Source organism: Labeo rohita, chromosome 25 (genome assembly GCF_022985175.1).
Source record: "Labeo rohita strain BAU-BD-2019 chromosome 25, IGBB_LRoh.1.0, whole genome shotgun sequence".
Taxonomy (NCBI): domain Eukaryota; kingdom Metazoa; phylum Chordata; class Actinopteri; order Cypriniformes; family Cyprinidae; genus Labeo; species Labeo rohita.
Window position 1 is genome coordinate 30885472 of NC_066893.1, and position 23580 is coordinate 30909051.

The 23580-nt window shown below is 36.3% G+C and overlaps 1 protein-coding gene across 1 annotated transcript in view; it reads left to right on the forward strand.

Annotated features, from left to right (window-relative positions):
* Positions 1-406: 406 nt before the first annotated feature.
* LOC127156647 (disintegrin and metalloproteinase domain-containing protein 10) overlaps positions 407-23580 on the forward strand; it is a 25081-nt gene continuing 1907 nt past the window's right edge. Inside the window, exons 1-16 of the mRNA XM_051099612.1 lie at positions 407-552; positions 2922-3072; positions 4928-5046; positions 6545-6703; positions 9549-9649; positions 9729-9881; positions 9958-10050; positions 11398-11581; positions 11674-11837; positions 13950-14133; positions 14308-14458; positions 14545-14728; positions 14807-14915; positions 18566-18786; positions 19790-19916; positions 22735-23580. The exon at positions 22735-23580 is cut by the window's right edge and continues 1907 nt beyond it. Of these exons, the coding sequence (XP_050955569.1) occupies positions 480-552; positions 2922-3072; positions 4928-5046; positions 6545-6703; positions 9549-9649; positions 9729-9881; positions 9958-10050; positions 11398-11581; positions 11674-11837; positions 13950-14133; positions 14308-14458; positions 14545-14728; positions 14807-14915; positions 18566-18786; positions 19790-19916; positions 22735-22940 (2379 nt within the window). The 5' untranslated portion in view covers positions 407-479 and the 3' untranslated portion in view covers positions 22941-23580. The remainder of the gene's footprint in view (positions 553-2921; positions 3073-4927; positions 5047-6544; positions 6704-9548; positions 9650-9728; positions 9882-9957; positions 10051-11397; positions 11582-11673; positions 11838-13949; positions 14134-14307; positions 14459-14544; positions 14729-14806; positions 14916-18565; positions 18787-19789; positions 19917-22734) is intronic.

Sequence of the window (23580 nt, forward strand, 5' to 3'; positions counted from 1 at the left end):
ATGTAACTCAGTTACTAACTCAGTTACTGTTTGTGAGAAGTAACTAGTAACTATAACTAATTACTTTTTTAAAGGTACGTGCCCAACACTGCTAATAAATAAGCACTAGTAGCTAAAAAATAATTACTACTAGCATGAACATAGTACTAGTACGGCTTACAGATTTAGTGTTAAAACGGCTTGCCATAATTGCCTTTAATCATAATTGCTCACTGTATGTTATTACTATAGGAAGTCGTCAAGAAAGAGTAAACGCTTCTCATTTTTAGTCAGTTTGTGGGAAAAGGCAATCTGAATTCAGTGTCTGACTGGGATGTGAACGTGTGTTTCTGTAAATCTCAGTTTGCGGGATATTGGCGTGGGGGAGGGGCTTCTCGCTGACGGTCTCTGTGCGTCTGACGTCAGCACGCAAAGCCCCAAACCCGAGACTGAAGCTGTAAACAATAAAACCCAACCCGTCCATCATCCATGCGCTAAACATGCATTTGTCCGCTATGACGGCCGTGTTGTCGGTGCTGCTGTGCCTCTTGTGCGGCCTCAGATCGGCGCGAGGTGAGTGTGAGTGTGTGTGAGCGACTGTTTGGACCCGGTTCGGCTCGGATTCAGGGATGCTGCGCGATAGCAGCTCTGCTAACGCTAACGCCACCGTTATTCCCAGATTCCCGCAAATCCGCAGAATTCCCGTCGATATTCGCGGCGGGTTCGATCTCGAAAGCTTCTTCGAGGTAAAATGTGTCAAATGAGCGCTGATGTGAGGATCCACAGGGTCTGTTAGAGGAGACTGGACATATGAGCTAACACACATGCAGATTAAAATGGATGGATGGATGAGACACCATCATTTACCATCATTTACCATCATTTACCGTCATTCACACCATAAACACATCACAGACAAGCGTTTGCTGTCCATCCAGCCGCTTCTGATGAACATGTGTGTGAATGACAGAATGAGTCACTGTGTTTTACAGCATCTGTGGATCTGCTCCAGATCATCGGGCCTCATCCACACATCAGACACACTGTGTGTGAAACACAAATCAGCGCTTCATCAGTCACACACACAATTACTGACCGATATCTGAGATCAGCAGCAGCATTATTCTGTGTCCCACTCAAACCCACAGCTCTGTCAGTGTCTCCTTCAAAATAAATGTACAAATTCGTTTGTTAAAATAGATTTTATTATTTTAGCAATTATATGTTCATCTCATTTCAAGTTGATATTGATGCTGTAATGTATAATAGCCACACCAATGTTTTTTGTGATGTGCTATTATAGCTATTAGAATTTTCATTAGAAAGCTTTAGTCCTTTTTGTGTGTATTTTTGTCATTTTTATCATTTTTTTATGTCTAGATTTTTAAAAATACATTTATTATTGTTTTAGAATGTTAATTTTAAAAATATATTATTTTTGTAATTTTGTACTAGTTTTTCTTTAATATCTAAATTTTTTTAAAATACATATTTATTGTTCATTTTAGAATATCCATTTTAGTTTTTGTATTTTTGTCATTTTTATTATTTTTTTTAATGTCTATATTTTCATAATTTATTTTTAGAATAAATTTTTTGTGATTTTTTTGTCATTTTGTATTTTTTTTATGTCTAGACAATGATTTGTTTTTTAGGATTTACATGTGCATTTTGTCATTTTTGTTTTTTAATGTCTAGATTTTTAAAATACATGTAATTTTTATAATTTTAATTTTAAAGTTTTAGTAATTTGTGTATTTTTGTCTTTTTTTTAATGTCTAGACCTTTTTAATAATTTTTTTTTAGAATTTACATTTGAAATTTTGATTTTGTCATTTCATTTTTTTAATTTTTTTTTTCTTTTTTGTTTTCTTTTGTGTGTTTATGTTATTTCTATTAGTGATTAGATTTTAATTATTTTTAAGGTTTTTTTTTTTTCTTTCAGTTTTAGTCTTTTGCTTTTATTACTTAAACCTAATGAAAATTAGAAAATTTGCCTTGGCAACTCAACATTTATTTACCTATTTGTAGTACATTTCCATTTATTTTATAAGTAACCAAGTAGATTTTATTGTTTTAATGTGAGATATTTTTTATAATTATAATCCTGGGTTTCTAGATATCAGAATCCTCCATAGCTTTTGAATAATATTTTCTCTTATACATGTGTTATTTCAAGAACTGTGTGACTACATGCAGCTGCTTTGCTTTTTAAGTTCAGCTAAAATGTGACTCTGGAGCACAAAACCAGTCTTAAGTCGCTGGGGTTTATTTGTAGCAATAGCCAAAAATACATTGTATGGTTTATTAGGGTTATTGATTTTTGTTTTATGGCAAAAATCATTAGGAAATTAAGTAAAGATCATGTTCCATGAAGATATTTTGTAAAATTCCTACTGTAAATGTATGAAAACTATTTGAAGAACTTTAAAGGAGATCTTCTCAATATTTTGATTTTTCTGCACCCTCAGATTCCTGATTTTTAAATAGTTGTGTCTCAGCCAAACCTTGTCCTATCCTAACAAACCGTACATTAATGGAAAGCTTATTTATTCAGCTTTCATATGATGTATGAATCCAAATTTTGAAAAAATGACCCCTATGACTGGTTTTGTGATCCAGGGTCACAAATGTTGTACAGACGGCTCACGCTTTAGACTGACAGAATAAATTGTGCGAGTTCCCTTGTGTTGGTGTTAGATTAAATGAATAATGTGTTTGTTTCATATTCCACAGTGCTGTATTAGTTATTATCCAGTGATCATCTTCATGACGTTTCATGCACACGTCTAATAAGTCGTTTAACGTCACTGTAGCTGTGAATATCTGATGCTTTAGCTGTGAAACGAGCTTGTTTATTCTCACTGTCGTACTGAATAACGAGTCACGTGATTAGCGCGGGCCAATCGCAGCCGTGCTCATTGTCACGTGTGGTCTGACAGGTTACTATGGCAACCCCCTGAACAAGTACATCCGGCACTACGAGGGTCTGTCGTACGACACGGAGCTGCTGCACGACCGGCACCAGAGAGCCAAGAGGGCGCTGTCGCACGAGGAGCGAGTGCTGCACCTGGAGTTCCACGCGCACGGCAGGTGAGAGACCACACCGACACACACCAACACACACCAGCACACACCTGCAGAGACACCGGAGCAGATAAAGTCATTCATTTGATCTTCAGTGTTTTTCAGAAATGACGGTGTAGTAATGTAGCATTTCTCTGTCAACACCTTGAATCCATCTTGGCGTCACAGAAGCTAATTTTGAACGGCTCATAGTTGTTTCATATGTGCAGTAATGCCGACACGACTCGAATGCAGCAAAATGATGATAATTATAAACTTTTTTTTTTTATAGCACCTTTAAAATTCGCATCTCAAAGTGTTTTGCAGAATTAATATTACACACTGACAGTCGTGTATTTGACAGTAAGATTTTTTTTAATGTTTTTTAAAGAAGTGTCTTCTGCTCCCCAAACCTGCATTTATTTGATCCTAAGTACAGCAAACACAGTAATATTGTGATATATTTTTACTATTTACAATAACTGCTTTCTATTTCAGTATATTTTAAAGTGCAATTTATTCAAGTGATTTCAGAGCTGAATTTTCAGCATCATTACTTCAGTCTTCAGTGTCACATGATCCTTCAGAAATCATTCTAATATGCTGATTTGCTGTTCAAAAAAACAACAATAATAATAATAATAATAATTATTATTATTATTATTATGTTGAAACAGCTGAGTAGAATTGTTTTTTCAGGATTCTTTGATGAATATAAAGTTGAGAAGAACAGCATTTATCTAACATATAAATTTTGTAGCATTATAAATGTCTTTATCATCACTTTCGATCAATTTAAAAAATCCCTGCTAAATAAAAGTATTTATTTCTATAATTTCTTTCCCCCAAAAAATAAAAATAAAATATTGACTTAAAGCTTTTGAGTGGTGTAGTGTGTAATGTTATGAAAGCTTTTATTTCATATAAAAATCTTTAGATCTTTTTATTCATCAAAAGAAATCCTGAAAAAAATACTCAGCTGTTTAAATATTGATAATAATAGTAATGAAAATGTTTTGAGCAGAAAATCATCATATTAGAATGATTTCTGAAGGATCATGTGACTGGAGTAATGATTTTATGTTACTGAAGTAACAAAGTAACGAATATTTTGCTTTGAATCACTGAAATAAATTACATTTTAACAGATTTTTGCATAGAAAACGGTTATTTTAAATAGTAAAAATATTTCATAATTTTACTGCTTTCCTGTGTTTTAAATCAAATAAATGCAGGTTTGGTGAGCAGAAGAAACTTCTTTAAAAACACTGAATATCTTACTGTTCAAAATCTTTTGACTGTTAGTGTACATGCACTGAAAGGTTAAGTTAAAACAAGCATCTAAACATTTTAAGCAGAATGTAATATAAAAACAATTAAAAAATAATTGCATAGAAGCTTTAAGAGAAGGTTTATAAACACTAAAAGACTCTGCGTGTCTAATCTGGTCATGACGGTGTCAGTCGTAATGACTTTTGTCCAGAATTCGTCCGGACAGCACTGAGGGATCTGATGGTCGTGCAGTAACTCTACATTATTTCTCTTGTGCTCTCAGTCAGAAACAAAGCTGTTGCTGGGGCAGTACTTTTACAAAAGTACTAATATGCATAATTTAGCTACTAAACGCAGCGTTTAGAGCTGAATAAGGGACAGTGATGTACTTTGGGAAGGTTCCACCCCAGTGACAGCTTTTGGAAATCAGTAGATTTGTCCGTCTTATGTCGTCTGTGGCCTGATGAGGTTTTATCACTACACTGAACAGTGTGATTCATCAGTGTTTGGGTGTTATACTGTCATCACAGTACAGATCAGGTATTCTTATGTGATGTCTGTGTTCGGTTTTTCTTGCTGCTTGTTTCAAATGTTCGTTTCCATCTCTCAGACATTTCAACCTCCGAATGAAGCGAGACACCAAGCTGTTTTCAGACGACTTTAAGCTGGAGATGTCTGGACGGGAGCTGGACTACGACACCTCGCACATCTACACCGGAGAAATATACGGTGAGCGGCAACACTAGATTAGACGAACTTCAGAGCGTTCTTGATTACAGCAGTACTGTGGCCATTTCAGTGGCATTTACGACTGAAAAATACTGGGTGCGACTATGGAAAAATATTTCAGAGCATCAGTGCGACTGACCCCGTCAGCATATTAGTGTTCGTGCTGAGGGGAGCTTCGAAGGTTTTCTATGTGTTTTTGCAACGTTGAGTAATGAATCACAGATTCATTTCACCAATCCATTTATAAATAAAGTGTAGAGAGAGTAAAGGGATGAGTGACAGCTTTTAATGATTTTTAAGGGAGTTTGTAAATGAGATATTGATTTAATAAAACAGTTCAGTAAACAAGAAGTTAATAGTAAGTGACTTTCATTGTCTGATTACAACACTATTGCCTGATTTTGCTTTATTTCATTGTCAAAAATAGTTTGAATCAAAGTCACAACTGGAGCACATCTCCATTCTAACACAGCTGTTTCGTTTATGAATGAACGTGCGTTTGTAAATGAATCTAGTGAGTCAATGAATCAATTTCCCATTCATAAAGAGACTCACTTGCTTTATTCCTGAATGAATCAGCCGTTCGAACGAATCAAATGAATGAATGACTCAGTCATTGAATCAGTGACTTGTCGCCACGTACTGGCAGATTTAGTTTCATTTTTAAAGTATCTGTTCAGTATTTAAATCATTTCATATTTCTATGTTCAAAATGTTATATTTAAAACATTAATCTCAACATGAGTTTATGAATTTGACTGCACTCATGCCCCTCTGAGCCTCATTAAACACATGAAAATACACCTACAAGACACTTCTGTGTTCTTCTGTGCTCCTCTGTAGTACTAATTCATTTTGTTAATAATGATTTCACTTGGTTGGTAACTTATTCTAATTCAGTTTTTTAAGTAATCATTTTAAAAAGCTTATAAAATAGATTTTTAAATTTGACATAAAAGATGACATACTTTTAATAAAGTTAGAAAAATGCCATTACAAAGGTAAAAACACAATTCCCCTTTAATTCATGTTAAGGAGTCAAATATCACTTCATGATGGGAAGACTCATCTTTTTTATCTGATTTTTTGATTATTGATTAGAAGCTGCTTCTGAAATTTTGACTGTGCTCCTAATTTATTTAAGTTCTAAAAAAAATGGCTAAAATCAAGGCTGCATTAAACTGATCAAAAGTGACAGTATAGTAGGGATGGGACGATAAATCGTTGCAATGTGAATCGAGAAATGACTCGAGATTTTCCAAACACATCGCGATTCTTCTCAAATCGATTCTGAGCTTAGTTTTGAACAGCAGATGCACTGCTTGTTTGAAAATCCTTACACACTTGAACCTAAAATAATCGTTTATAAAAATTAGAAGGGTTGATTGAATCTGGTTCATGTGATTGTCTTGTGGAGTGTCCTGCTGATCTGAGATCAGGCTGTTCTCAGTGATCTAGCGTGGTTTGGAGGGTCTGATCCGGATCCGTGTCTCCTCAGGTGAGCACGGCACTCTGACTCACGGCTCGGTCGTGGACGGGAAGTTCGAGGGCTTCATTCAGACCCATCGAGGGATGTTTTACGTGGAGCCGGTCGAGAGATACCTGGAGGATAAGAACGTCCCGTTCCACTCCGTCATCTACCACGAGGACGACATCAGTGAGTGACGCTTCACCAAACACTAAAGTACACTTTGAGCGGAGGCGTTTGTGCCGCACGTCATTAAAGACCGTGTTGACGTGTTCATTTTTACCCTAGCAGAAACACGTCGAGCTCTCGTGCTGTGTTTTCATCTTCCAGGTTTACCTCTTCATCAGGATGTGACGTTTTCTCACATCGTAGCGCGTCTCTGACTCAACAGTGTCTTATAAATGTTAATGAGACTGCGTGTAAAAAACAAAAACACGTGTTGATTTCCCATGACAGACACGTCACGCTAAGAAAGTGAGAGGTGTTCATAGATCACAGATGAGTGTTATTTGTGATGCGATTCATCCCTTGTGTTTAACCGCCGTCTTTAGTCGTGGTTTTTAAACAAGCTTCATTCTAAGCTACGAGACTAGAACAAACTGAGAGTAAAAGTAACTAGGGCCCTATGAAATCCCTTTTATTATTTTCCTAGTTCCGTTTTTTCCGTTTTAATTTTTCTGCATTCTGTGTTTTCCCATTTTAATCCTTTAACTCCTTTTTAATGGGTAAATTAAACTTTATTCATCAAAGAGCTGGTCTAATTAATTAAAATCATGAAACAGTTTCGCATCAATTTGATGAAGGTTTAACAAAAAGGACGCGTTTAGGGCCCTATCAAATGTTTTATTTTTTCTCACCATGTTTTATTGTTATCAAACTCTGTGTTTTAGCATGTCTAATTATTTGAATACATACTTCATTTATTCTAATTTATTCTTAAAATAGCCTTATGAAAGGTTTTTTTTGTTTGTTTGTTTTTTTACCCTCAGAAATTCTGTGTCGAGTATTTAAAATGTTCTGGTTATCAAATGAAGGCATAAAACATTCATTTCATTTATCTTTTAATTATTGAAAATTAAGCAGACTTTTTTTTTGGCAAATAAAAGGGGAATTTACTATTAAAATTAAAACATAGAAGAAATGTTGTGTGATTATACCCTAAAAAATAATGTTTGTTTCATTTTAGTAGTAGTAGTAATAGTAGTAATATATTTCTGGCACAGTGTCTTTAAGTTAAATCAGGCGTTTATTTTGACGGGTTGCCGTGTTTACCTTTACATTTGTGTGTGTGTATGATATAACACTAGTTTTTGTATAATGGAACGGTCAAATGCTGAAATCACCGCTCTTCTGCATCATTCATTAAAACAGAGACACACAGAACATGCACGATTCACATTAAAATCGTATTTTTGTGGTGTAATATTTACAGATACTAGTCCATATTGCGGTTTGATTTATGTAATCACCTACTTTTGATTAATTCATTTAAACTTTGACAAATTCTGTGACATTCTACCTTATTTAGTAAATTCCGTTTTAATAACTGGATTCTGCGATTCTGTCCGTGTCTTCCCGCAAATCATAGGGTCCTAAGTAACCTAAACTGGTGACTCTACTAACTCAAGTCCATTTTTTCAAGTGTGTCTGATTTATTTCACCAGATTTGTTGGTTCAGGTTGTTTGTTATAGTTTAGAGGCAAAAAAGATTTGTTTATTGATTGATTGTCCCTGTTCATAATTATAAACTGATTTGTCAACATTAGTTAACAGGAACTAGCAATTAAAAAACTTCTAAAGAATTGATTTATGGAAGCGTATGGGTAGCAATATTCAATCTGAAATATAATGTGCAAAATGGCAATGTATTTCTGTATTTAAATTTACATTTTCCCATACGTATGTGCAACATTTGGTGCAAAATGAAAATTCAATTATATAATTTACATTTGCCATTTCCTACACTAGTTTTAAAATGCAAATCAAAAACATATTTTAATGCTTTGGAAGTTGCGAAGTTAGAATTAAAATGTATTACCCAAATTGATTCAATATGTTTAATGTGCCCAAGCCAAAAACGGTAGCAAAATGATCATTTAGATGCTGTTTTTCCTAAATGCATTTAGATTTAGGGGTAGGACACTTGGGATTGCATTTTCATCATAATACCATGTGATAGTTGTAGCAAAATGCAGTGAGAATTCCAGAATACATTCGGAGCCAAAGGTGCAGCCAAACGGTAGCGAAATGATTGAAATATCTTGTATTTTTCTTAAATGCATTGACGCTTACATATAAGACATTTCAAATGCATTTTCTTTAAATACCCCACGATTAATGAAATTTAAGTCAATGTGGATTTGAAAATGCATTCTGAGCCGGTCTCGCCCCCGACCTGTCAATCATTACATCATAACATGACGCACAATAGGTCGATATTCACCGTTAACCAAACGCTCTTCACCTGCCTGAAGAAATCTTGCTGTTTACACTCCAACTGGTGCACATAAGTAAACAGACGTTTAAAAAAACAGCATTTAAATGATCATTTTGCTACAGTTTTTGCGGCTTCCAAAGCATTCAAATATGTTTTTGATTTGCATTTTAAAACTAGTGTAGGAAATGGCAAATGTAAATTATATAATTGAATTTTCACTAAATGTTGCACATATATATATGTAAGCCAAGACAAAAACGGAGCAGCTGTATTTTTATCAACTAATTTTAACAGAGATTCATTAATACTGTTACAATTGCACATTGATAATGTTAGTTCATTGAATGTCAGAAAACAATGGAGCTCAGTCTGTAGTAGTACTGACAGTGTCATGTGAACATGGCTGAAGATGCAAAAAGAGGAACAGACGAACCAAATCAATGAAGTGTCTGTGTAATGTGATGTGATTATGATGAAGTAAATCTCTTTAAATTGACACAAGACGCTGTGCTTTGACTGGGTTTTGTCATCGAGTCGTTGACCGTAATGTGCCGACGGTGTTTGGTGTTGTTTGTCCCTCTGTGTGCCGCGATCCAGATTATCCTCACAAATACGGGCCGGAAGGCGGCTGCGCGGATTCGTCCGTGTTCGAGCGAATGAAGAAATATCAGGCGTCTGCGGTGGAGGAACCGGCCAAGGTCAGACGTCTGCGTCTGCTTCGCTCTTTATTCGGAGAAACCGCAGCTGTTTGACGGTCGCGTCTGTCTTTCCCTTCAGGAGGAGAGTTTGGAGAGCGGGTCGGTGGACGATCACGTCTTACTGAGGAAGAAGAGGATGACGCAGGTGGAGAAGAACACCTGCCAGCTCTTCATCCAAACCGATCACCTCTTCTACAAATACTACAAGACCAGAGAGGCCGTCATCGCTCAGGTACGTGCGGAAACGCCTAAATTATAATTGACACGTGATGATGATGATGACGACGATGCTCTGTGTTCTTGCTCAGATCTCCAGTCACGTGAAGGCCATCGATGCCATCTATCAGGGCACAGACTTCATGGGCATCCGCAACATCAGCTTCATGGTCAAGAGGATACGGGTGATTCCTGTTAAATTAAAGATAGAAACAACCTGAGCGCTCAGACGCTTCTAGAGATTTTAGTATCATTGAGATACTATTATAGTAATTATACTATTTTAAGCTTTGTTTTTGCTTTTTCATTTTAAAGTTTTTGTCGTTGTCATTTTGTACGGCACCGTTATAGTGCCACATTAACAAAAAAAAATAGAAGATTACGAGATTAAATCAAAATCTTTCAAGGTTAAAGTCGAAATATTTCAAGAATAAAGTTGAAATATTTCGAGAAAAGTCTTTCAAGTAATATTTAGACTATTCTCATAATTTCAACTTTATTGTCAAAATATTACGACTTTAGTCTCATGGTATTCCGATTTTATACTCGAATATTTGGACTTTAATTTTGACTTTATTCTCGTAATCCTAGATTTTAATTTTTTTTTAATGTGGCACTAGAACGTTGTTGTAAATTTGTTGTGTGGGTGTTTTTTTGTAGGTAAATATTTCTATTTCATTTGATTTATTTTGCTACTTTATAAAAGTCCTTGTACGAAACAAATGTTTGATTAAATCATTGTGACATGAACAGTCACATTTTTTCTTAATTTCAGTTTTGTATTTACTAATTATGACTTATCTCATATTATAGATTTTTTTTTTGTCATAATTTTAGATTTCATGTCAGAATTATGACTTTTAATGTCATAATGTTTATTCACTAAAGCAATTTTTCTCTTTAACTAAAAATTAAAAATGAGTGTTTATTAATATTTTATTTTATTTTGCTATTATTTTGAAAGCATTCATGGTTTTAGTAAATGATAATAACCCTGTTATACACACAAGATGATTTTTAATGCCATTGCATTAATAATTTTAAATTGTATTTGATTTTTCCAGTTTTAAAGTTTTAGTAATTGTCTATTTTTAATGTTGCATTTATTTATTTTATTATTATTATTATTATTATTATTATTATTTTTTTTTTTTTTTTTTTTTTTTTTTTTTTTTTTTTTTTCAGTTTTAATTTTGAGTTATTTTAGTACTTTACGGAAGCCCATTTCCAATACATAAGAAAAAATAATGTGTTGGTAAATAATTGTCAAGTTGACAAGTCAAAATTAAGATGTAAAATGTGATAATTAGTTAATAATTATAAAAACTTCATATCTCATAATTATGACATACGTTATTGACTTTGTTATAATCATGACTTTTTATGTCGTAATGATTATTTATCAAAGCATGATGTTTTTTTTCTTATGAGGCAGTAATGTATTTTTACATTATCAGATGTTTTTTGATGGTTTTAGTTGTTAATAACTCATCTTTATTTAGTTTCTAACACCGTTACTGGTCCCGTCTCAGATAAACACCACCAGTGACGAGCGGGATCGCTCCAACCCCTTCCGCTTCGCCAATATCGGCGTGGAGAAGTTTCTGGAGCTGAACTCGGAGCAGAATCACGACGATTACTGTCTGGCGTACGTCTTCACCGACCGAGACTTTGACGACGGCGTGTTGGGTCTGGCGTGGGTCGGCGCTCCGGCCGGTAACCGCTTCTGCATTACTATGACGTTCATTCAGATGAAAGGGTTTGTCCGTCGGGCTCTGATGGTGCTGATGGTGCCGTGTGTTTCTCAGGGAGTTCTGGTGGAATCTGTGAGAAGAACAAGTTGTATTCTGATGGGAAGAAGAAGTCTCTGAACACCGGGATCATCACGGTGCAGAACTACGCCTCGCACGTGCCTCCTAAAGTCTCGCACATCACCTTCGCGCATGAGGTCGGACACAACTTCGGTTCACCGGTGAGAGACAGTTTCTGTTACTGCACTGACATGAGCTGCACTATTCCTGAACTTTTTTTTATTTTTTTTTTTGGTCTTGTTTTCCAGTATAAATATCTTTCCAGTAATCTTAAATCAAGACATATTCACTGGAGATGCAAAACGAACATATAAAGTCTTGGGTTTTTTCGTTTTTTTGAAATTGGACGAAATGAAGTGAGTTTTTGCTTAAAACATAAACAAATATCTGTCAATACAGAATGAACTTGTGAGTCCATTGACAGATATATGTGACCCTGGAGCACAAAAGCAGTCTTAAGTATCACGGCTATATTTCTAGCAATAGACAAAATTCATTGTATGGGTCAAAGTTATGGATTTTTCTTTTATGCCAAAAATCATTAGGATATTAAGTAAAGATCATGTTCCATGAAGATATTTTGTAAATTTCCACCTGTAAATATATCAAAACTTACTTTTTGATTAGTAATATGCATCGCTAAGAACTTCATTTGGACAACTTTAAAGGTGATTTTTCTCAATATTTAGATTTTTTTTTTTTCTTTTTTTGCAAAAAATAGTTGTATCTCAGCCAAATATTGTCCTATCCTAACAAACCTTACATCAATGGAAAGTTTATTTATTCAGCTTATAAAAGTAAAAAATGACCCTCATGACTGGTTTTGTGGTCCATGGTCACATTTGTTGTTGTTTTATTTATAAACTAAATCAAACTTGATAGATGTTTCAAAAACAAAACTTATGTCATTTTTCATCTTCAGCAGATGTGTCTTGATTTAGGGGTTTTTAGACATTTGCGCTGGAAAACAGGACGAAAACACCGAGAACAGCACTTGTTTGTTCAGTAAAAGTTATTTCCATATTCTAGTGTTTATGAGCAGAGATATTCAAGACTTCAAGATTCAAGATGTTTTTGTGAACCAATTAAAAAAAAAAAAGTTGAGAACTGTTGAAAACTGTATTTTCAAACTCGTCAAGCTCATTGCACAAACATATTGTGTTCCATTCAATTTATTCCTTACATTTTCTTTATTTGGACTTAGAAAACTCTTAAACGTACTTCCATAAAACCAGCGGAAACCCTGTTGATGTAAATTTAAATAAATTCAAGTTTATAATTCATCTCAGTGTGTAAAGACCAGTGAGACTTGTAGGAGTAGTTCACTTCCAGAACAAACATTTACAGATAATGTAGTCACCCCCTTGTGATCCAAGATGTTCATGTCTTTCTTTCTTCAGTCGTAAAGAAATTGTTTTTTGAGGAAAACGTTTCAGGATTTTTCTCCATATAATGGACTGATATGATGCTCACAGGGATTTTGAACTTCCAAAATGTAGTTTAAATGCAGCTTCAAAGGCTCTAAACAATCCCAGCCAAGGAAGAAGGGTCTTATCCAGTGAAATGATGTGTTATTTTCTAAAATAAATAATAATTAATACACTAATAATAAATTTTTAACCACAAATCATCTTGTCTAACTCTTTGATGCACATGCATCCAGTTCGTGACAGTTAGGATATGTTAAAAAATCTATTTTCTCCTCCAACTTCAAAATCATCCTACATCGCTGCAGAAGTACCAACCCAGTGTTTACAAAATGAATGTGTAAAAAAGATCAAACGCCCTTCACAAAAAAAGGTAAAACAATGATGTAGGACGATTCTAAAGTTGGAGGAGCAAATAAGATGGGAGTTTTTAGACGCACCCTAACTGTATTAAACTGGAGTACACAGAGTTCACCTGTGCATCACAGAGTCAGACAAGACAAGCATTCAAGGTTAAAAAGTGTATAAATATTAATTTATTTTAGAAATCAACTGGTTGTTTTGATAGATAAGACCCTTCTTCCTCAGCTGGGATTGTTTAGAGCCTTTGAAGCTGCATTTTGGAAGTTCAAACACCGTATCAGTCCATCATATGGAAAAAAAGATTCTGAAATGTTTTCCTCAAAAAAAAGTTTCTTTATGACTGAAGAAAGAAACACATGAACATCTTGGATGACAAGGGGGTGAGTAAATTATCTATACATTTTTATTCTGTAAGTGAACTTCTCCTTTGATGATGACAGTGATGAGTATGATTGTGATATTAATGATGATGGTGGTCCACAGCATGACTCCGGGTCAGAGTGCACTCCAGGCGAGTCCAAGAGCCAGGATAAGAAGGAGCGAGGGAACTACATCATGTATGCGCGCGCCACATCCGGAGACAAACTGAACAACAACAAGTTCTCCGTGTGCAGCATCAAGAACATCAGCCAGGTGCTGGAGAAGAAGCGCGGGAGCTGTTTCGTGGGTGAGTCTCAGAACGACGTGACGTACGAGTCCTGATCTTCAGCTGGAGCACTGACACGTGTGTGTGTGTGTGTGTGTGTGTGTATGTGTGTGTGTATGTATGTATGTGTGTATGTATGTGTGTATGTATGTGTGTGTGTATGTGTGTGTATGTGTGTGTGTGTGTGTGTGACAGAGTCCGGTCAGCCCATCTGCGGGAACGGTCTGGTGGAGCCGGGCGAGGAGTGTGATTGCGGATACAGCGATCAGTGTAAAGACGAGTGCTGCTACGACGCCAATCAGCCAGACAACAGGAAGTGCAAACTCAAGCCCAACAAAGTCTGCAGGTACGTGAGTGTTTCCCCGTCCCGATTTCTGTCGGACTGACGTTTAGTTTCAGGTGTTGATTTTACGATACGTGTGTCGTGTGCAGTCCGAGTCAGGGTCCTTGCTGCACGGCCGAGTGCTCCTACAAGAGCCGCAACGAGAAGTGCCGCGAGGAGTCGGAGTGCGCTCATCAGGGCATGTGTAACGGCGCCTCGGCCCAGTGCCCCACCTCGGATCCCAAAGCCAACTTCACCGCCTGCCACGGGGACACGCAGGTCTGCCTGAACGGGGTGAGTGATCCGCAGCGCACGCGTTTGTACGTCGGCGAAGGAGCGTCGACCGTCTCACACCTGCCCTCTGTGTTTCAGGGCTGCTCCGGCTCCATCTGTGAGAAGTACGGGCTGGAGGTCTGCACCTGCGCCAGCGTGGACGGAAAAGACGAGACCGAGCTCTGCCACGTGTGCTGCATGGAGAAAAGTCAGTACAGAACCTGCCGCAGCCTCTTCAGATCACAAAAATACATATGCACAGCAGCACTTCAGACAGGGCTACAGACTGTCTCAAGAACGTCTGAAATTCATAAAGTCGTCTTGTTTTCCAGTTCAGATAGCTAAACATCCTTAAATCGAGATACATTTACTGAAGATCCAAAATAAACATATTGGGCCTCATTTATGAAACGAACGTACGACAGAAAATCGGACGTACGGTCGTTTGTTCGCAAAACTTGGAATTTATCAGTATGGACGTGAGCAGTGGCTACGATCAAAACTCAGGTCAGGTCAGAGCTCGTGTGCGCAAGTTTTTGAGTTAGCCTGAATTTGCGTCCAGCATAGAGAATTTCGGTGAATTGTATAATGACAGTATTTTGTTCTTTTAGATTATTTTCCTGCCCAACAAATTCTTTTAGGGCGTTAATTTATGTGCAAATAGCAGCACAAATGATTCACACGTCGTCACGTCACACATCTGCTGCACTTCGGTGAATGGAGAAAAACTGAAATTATAAAAGGAATAAAATAAATAGGGCTAGTACACACTAAATATATTTCTCTTTATTCTCTTTATTCTCTTTAAAAAACTCAAGTATAGTCCACTTTCATTTTTGTGACATCCTTAATGCATTTCATTTGTTTTCTTTATATTTAACTGATCGCACACACACACAAATTTCAGCGTTGCTAACTTTACATTTCAGCCAATAATCAAACTAAAACACAGTCAGCCAAACATAAACATTGCACTGCTCAATGTAAAAGGTCTGCTGTAAAATCAGCGTGCAGCGCCGAAATAAATATTTATGCACGTGTGAATTAGGATGATTTACGTGGATATTGGAACACAAGTGAAGTATAAAGATTTGTGTAATAGTTTAGCAACCAAATGTTACATGGCAAAACATGGAAACATTTGGATGTTGATGAAAGAGGCCGTTTAGTTTCACTTGACTCATTTATTCATTTTAGCTCGTCGTTTGTATTTTGTATTCGCTGTAGCCTAATTTGTTTTACTTTATAGTTTAATATAAAATTTTATAGCTACTCATTTTTTCCTTCTTGTTCTGTAATACTGTTAAAATGAAAGGATTTGTTGTGGACTAAGGAGAACTAAATAGGCTATAATGTTTATAAATGTGATTATATTTATTGGTGTTTAATGTACATACTGTATTAATTAATGCCAATGTTTCCAAATATAGCATAAGGTTAAAGAGTGTTTTTAGAGTAAGATCAATTTCTCTTTCGTGAGTTTGCTTCCTTTTTTTGGGGCGAGTTTCGTTTCTCCGTGTCGTAAACTCAAGGCTTGTATATCGGGCTGTTTTTGGGGGCGTGATATTTAAATGACGATTGTTTTTAGCCGCCACATTTATTAACGTACGATCATTCGAACAACGGGACTGACGACATGTGAATGTTTCATGAATCACACGTGAGCTCTGTCGTAAGTTGATTTGTGCGCTCGTTTCTACGTTTAATTGATAAATGAGGCACGTTAAGTCTAGATTTCAGAAGTGTTGGTGAGCCCCCACAGGACAAACAAACGGAGTTGCTCACTGTCTTACAGTGACAGCTGTCAGTGTGAAAACCTTAAACATGTTTTTGATCAATTTTAAAACCAGAAGCAACACCTCCTGTCGAGGAGCATTCAAGTAGGACTTAAATATGCCATGGAGGGATATAAAAATGATTTTAAAACAAATATGGTGAGTAACATAATTAATTTGGATGCAAGATTGCAATGCAAACAGGAGAAATCTCAGATGACAACATCAGGATCAACACTGTTCATTTAACCTGTTTAATATGAAGAGGCACTAAAATGTAGACTTTCGTTTATGTGTTTTTGACCTGTACATGACGTGAGAATAATTAGCTGAGCTTTGTACATTAACATGGACTAACTTTAACATTGGCTATTAACAAAATGAACAGACATTAAATTAATGAGAGAATGACAACCAGAAAATGAACGTTGAAAAATAAAATACATTCCATTGCCAATCCTCTCTGGATATCTGGAATCAGTGTTACATGTACCCTAGACACACCGTTTTATTATTTTTGTAGATCTTCCGATCTCTGTTGCACTGAAACATAAAGATGTCTTAAGTTCCGCTCTCTGTGCAGCTGATACTCGACTGCCATTGGCTCATCTGTGTTCGAGGGGAGGGGCTTGTCACATCATCCTATCGTCAGCCTGTGAGGTCACTGACACATGATGTTATTGTGCTAATTTATTTAATTTACTTCCAGTGTCAGGCTAAAAGTGGCCTAATGTTTTAATATGGCTGTGACAACAATTTAATAGAAATATTGTAATTTACTAATTATAATATGCTGGCATTTTCTCAATTATTCAAAAAGCAGCTACAGAAAACAAGCAAAGAACAATTACATTACCAAAGAACATCATCACTGACTTCAGTATAGCGCATGTATTCTGCACTTTAAAAACACTCTAGTCAGTGCTCGTGTTTATATCGGCCGCGCCGCAGCACGTTTGTGAAGCGGCCCAGGAGCGTCTTTTCTCTGATTTTCATCGATACACAGTGTTATCTTCTAGTTTTCTAATCAAAATGAAGTGTTTATGATTAAAACAAGAGCAAATATCTGTCAGTGACGTGTGAAAACTTGTTTCTCTTTGATTTAAGTTGATTTTTTTGACCCGTCATTTATTATTATATGCATCCAGACATTTGCACTGGAAAACAAGACTGAAATCCAGAGGAAGAGCAGCTTTTGAACGTTTGAACGTTGTATTTTCAAACTTTAAAGTGTTGCCAGTACAACTCATAAAAAACAAAACATAATGACAGTGTTCCCTTTCATTTATCCTTTGAGTTTCTTTCTTAAAAAGGACTTTAAAAACTCATAAATTGAACAAAACTTGAAACCCTGTTAAAAAACACTTATTAGCTTATTACTATAATTGCTTGCATTTCTCTTTTCTCACAGTAGCTTAATTTTCCATCAGTTTTGCTCGAACGCAACACAATTTAAGAATCGGTTTTGATGATTAATAATAATGATCAGACCAAATGCACGTTACATGAATAAAGATCAAGCTGCCAAGTTCAAACTCCTGCTTTATCTGTAAATATGGGAGCACTGATTTTTAATCAAGTTCATTTCTGTTTTAGATATTTTTATGCATACACAGGGATATTTGGAGAATGATATACATATATTGGAGCTTGTCTTATTTATAACTTTTTTTTAGTGCAATAACTAAATGAAACACAAGATGGCAGTGTTTTATTAGTGAATGTGTCTGATTATTAAATGCAGTGATTGACCATTCAGAACCACATATCATAGAAAAGTGTAATAAACACCACTTAAATTAAAGATGGCTATTACTCCCATACTCACAATACTCACATTAAGTTAAATCAGAAAATGTTCTCCCAAAGTTAATCTACTTGGTGTATTCACATGTCTTTAAACCATGATTTGTATGTGGATGAAATGTTTATCTAGCTGTAATATTTTGCAGCATGATCTGGAAACGTGCAATTATGGGACAAACATTACTACAGTGTCTGCTCTGATTGTGTGTGATTCTGCTGAATGGAGATTTATCGTGTCACTCATAGTCTCTGTCTCTCTCGTGTGTGTGTTTCACAGTGAACCCCAGCACCTGCAGCAGTACGGGCTCCGAGCGTCTCGCTCACTTCTTCAATAAGAAGGTCACCACTCTCCAGGCCGGCTCGCCCTGCAACGACTTCAAGGGTTACTGCGACGTCTTCATGAAGTGTCGTCTGGTGGACGCCGACGGTCCTTTGGCGCGTCTGAAGAAGGCCATCTTCAACCCGGAGCTGTACGAGAACATCGCCGAGTGGATCGTGGTAAGTGTCCCGTCTCGGCGTTAGGGGCGTGTGATATTGACAAAAAATAATATCTCGATATTCTCTGGGATTTTATCGATAACGATAATTAGATGATATTTTGCTGATTGTGCTAATATCTGAAGGACTGCTAACTAAAACAGACTCCTACATTTGTTTGTATTCTTTTTATATTCTGTGTGGTGTTCAGTTCACTCTGATAGAAATGAATCTTTTCCAATAAATTGATTTGTACTTTTTATGGGCATTTTAACCTTTAAAAAGTCATTTTTTTCCAAAGTTGTGCATTATTTATGAGTCAGATTCTTACATTTGGTCTGTAATGAAATCAGTATCAACAAAATCCATCTTTGCAGTCCAGAGGAAACACAGAAGCTGCATCTGAAGTGGTGTTTAGATTCGTTTACACACTGTTTGATGCAGATCATGAATGCGTTTAACCTGCGGTTACAAATGCATAAATAATGTTTCTGTATTTCTATTTTAAAAAGTAAAATGTTGAATACTGATATTTAAAATCATTTAAATAATAAAAACATACTTTAAATGTGGAATTAAAATCACAGGTAATAAGTGAGTCATTGCGATTGAACCGAATCATTTAAACGGTCGAATCATTCAGGAACGAAACATCGTCATTTGCTCAGAGATGCGAAACAGTGCAGCGGCTGTGTTTGAATGATTTTGTTGGTGAAATAGAGCAAAAACAGGCAACATTCTGTCTAAAACGTCTCTTAATTCTTCTGTTGAACTGTTGTACAAATATCAATATCACATTTGTAATCATGGCCATTTTTGGAGAAGAAAACAACACACTTTGTGTGATATTGATGAACTATATGGAGTAGATTAAATCTTTACCTTTTCTGTCCCCATGTCTTTAATTTGTGATCATTATAAATGTATTTTAACAGACTGAATCACACAGTGAATGAACGCACTGTTAATGTGTACGTGCAGTAGTTTAGACTTCACGTAATGCGTCATTCTGTGTGTGTCTCAGGCTCACTGGTGGGCCGTTCTGCTGATGGGCATCGCTCTCATCATGCTGATGGCCGGATTCATTAAGATCTGCAGCGTTCACACGCCCAGCAGCAACCCCAAACTGCCTCCTCCTAAACCACTGCCAGGTAACGCACCTCCTCACTGACAGCGGCAGAGACACCCGTCTCCTCTCTCATCTCCACACGCCACAGTGTTTTAGTTCAGTAAAAATGTGCTGTGTGTTTATATCCAGTGTTTTCAGCATCTCACGTCAAAGGAAATGCAGGAAACTCAATCTCTGCTGTGAGGTTTACACGCATTTTGGCGATGCAACGTTACACTTTTGCACAATTCCCAAACTTTTTGTGGACAAATGATTTTAGCAGTTCAGCAAAGTAAGAGTAAAACTCTTGTCAGAAACTTACCAAGTGCAGTTCTCTGACAAAATCAAACCTTTAAAGGAGAAGTCCACTTCCAGAACAACAGTTTACATCCCAGCCGAGGAAGAAGGGTCTTATCTAGTGAAACCATCGGTTATTTTCATTAAAAAAAAACAACAATTGAAATATTTTTCATCTCAAACACTAGTCTTGTGTTTTTCTCCCTGAACTCTGTGTTTTCTGACTCAAGACAGTTAGGGTATGTCAAAAAACTCCAATATACCAAACCATCTGTTTATATTTTAATAAACCCTTGTTAATAAAGTCTAAACATCAAAACATATCAGTCTATGCATGGGTTAAAAAAGGGGAATATTCATGCATGTGACAAAAAAGGACACAGGATTTCTGCCAATTAAAAGATGCAAACCAGACACAATAACACCAAACAAACAGAGAAGCGATGACTGTTCACAGAACATACAATCATTATTTTAAAGTCCCCCGTAGTCAAATTTTTTATCAACCATCATTTATGTCATCAAAATGACATATAAATGTTTTTTTTTTCTTGTAAAAATAATTTTCTCATCCCTTAAAACAGCTTGAATGTAATTCTACACCCCTTGCCTTATTTACTATATGTGAAAAAAATACTCAGCAATGGCGTTGATTAATGGATTGGCACATGGTTTGTCTAAAAGCATATTAAAAACACCACATAGACAAATAAACAACATCAAAATCTTGATTTTCACTACAGCGGGACTTTAATTTTGATGTCTACTTATGAGGAATATGTACTGTGGAAAATCATGCACTAAAAAAAAAGCTTAAATACTTTGAGAGAGACCTCACATGGGTCTTTGACCAGCAAATATTGACATCTGTGCTATCAGTATAGTAAAAACCTTTGATAAAACCTTTATTTTTTCATGGTCAAGTTGACATTTGCATGCAATTACACATAATGTGTATTATTGGGACATAATAGTAATAATTACTGAACATATTTGTGACCCTGGAGCACAAAACCAGTCTTAAGTATCACATGTATATTTGTAGCAATAGCCAACAATACATTGTATGGGTCAAAATGATCAATTTTTCTTTTATGCCAAATGTAAGTAAAGATCATGTTTTGTAAAATGTATCAAAACTTAATTTTTGATTAGTAATATGCATTGCTAAGAACTTCATTTGAACAACTTTAAAGGTGATTTTCTCAATATTTTGATCTTTTTGCACCCTCAGATTCCAGATATTCAAATAGTTGTGTCTCAGCCAAATACTGTCATATCCTAACAAACCATACATCAGTGGAAAGCTTATTTATTTAGCTTTCAGATGATATATAAATCTTCGTTTTATTCATTTTATCATCAATAAAATTTTGAAAAATTGACACTTATGACTGGTTTTGTGGTCCAGGGTCACATTTGTTATTATTATTATTATTATTATTATTATTATCATTATAATCCCAATCAGAGCTTCAGTTTGAGTTGATGACAAAATACTTTGGTTACAGTCAAATGGGCATAAAATTTGAAAGTTTATTTATTTATTTTTTTCAAATCAGTGTTTATTTTTTTATTTACTACTGCAGTTGTATTATAATAGTATATTTTTGTCTTAATAGTAACACAAATAATTATATTTATGTAGGATATTATTAAAATATATTTATTAGTAAATAAACCCTTTCAATTTTTATGCCCTTTTTTTAAACAGTGTATTGTACAGTATTAAATACAAATGTATTTCTGTCTTAAAAAATAATAATAATAATAATAATAGTAAACATCCCTGTAAATATTTTTATTATTATTATTATCATTATTATTTTCCCAATCATAGCTTGAGTGTCAGTTAGTAAAACACTACGGTCAGAGGTAAATGAACATTTTCAAACAATGTTTTGTTTCAAACAATTGAATGTTGTTGTTTTTTTTAGCCTGGTTCTCACAAGAGTACCTGGAGATTTGGTTTGGTCCTCACACTACACATAGTGTGACTCATTAAATATTATATAATATAAAAAAAAAAATAATAGTGATGATAGTGTGGTAGTACTATTATATTTTTAAATAAAAAGGGTGTATAAAAAAATAATTTTATTGTAAACTTTAAAATTATAATATTGACTTTTTTTTTTTTTTTTAATATGATTTTTCGGCATTTTCAAACCTAAATTAGGAAGCTGTTATTTTGGTGGGTTGCTAGCAAGTAAGTTTACACAAGCTTGTGATCAAAGTGCATCAGTGAATGAAATGTCATGTTTTTGCATTGTGCTTTGAAAATGTCAGCGAATCGCCTAGAATTATGCTTTCAGTTTGAATAGAAATCTTATACAGTATTACAGTTTGTCGATCTAAAATGGTAATTAAGCTGTCAACCATGGTGGTGCGCAAATGCACGCTCTAAACGCATGTACACAGCGCATTTTCTCACTTTGGTCGCACCTGCAGACCACTTATGTGCACCCCTGTTTCTGTTGGACTTTTTTGTCCATGGTATGAGAAATGAGGATTTGAAGGTGTTGAGTGTGTGACGCTAAAGAGTCGTTCTCTGTCTGGTGAAGGTACGCTGAAGAGACGACGAGCTCAACACGCCAGTCAGCAGCAGCAGCAGCAGCACCATCAGCACCACAACCAGAACCAGCACGCTCATCCTCACGGCCACCAGAACCAGCGGCCGGCTCCCCGCCAGGCCCAGCGCCAGCCGCAGCCGCAGCGCCACCACCGGCAGCCCCGCGAGAACTACCAGATGGGTCAGATGAGACGCTGAGAGCCGCGGCCCGACCCGAGAGCCACCGCCACCCCCCTCCGCACCCTCCTCCGTTTGCTCCAGCGGCGGGCGTTCGGTCCGAGCGTCGCTCCATCGCCACCACCGCCACTCCCCCCCGTCCGCACCGCCACAGTCCCGCGTGCGGCGTTCACGACTCCGCTGGAGCGTTTTACAGGAATAAGTCCAGAGTCCATAATGCTTCCTCAGACTGGACCGCAGCCCTGCCCTCCACTCCGTCGTCTTTGATTATTTCTGATGGTTTTTATTTTTTGCCCTCGTGTGCCAAGGTTTACCGGGGTATTTGTAGATAGAGCGTCTCCCGTCGTCCTTCATAAACTCCTCTCCAGACTCGTGGGTTTGATATGAAACATCTTTTTAAGGATTCGCGCGGAGCTCCGGCTCCGGCTGTCGCCACACACGCGGAAAAGGACTTTTATTTTGTAAGCGCAGAAACGTTACGCCTTCCCTTTTCCGCAGGCTCGCGGCTGTATAGAGAAACGATATTAGCTGTATTATATGTGAGAACAGATTATTTCTTCTACTGTCGATAAGAGATTTACAGTTGCAGTTTTGTTGACAACACTCAGGACTCAAAAACGCTAACGAAGGTGGCGGCCCGGCGTCAGTCCGCCGTTTACAT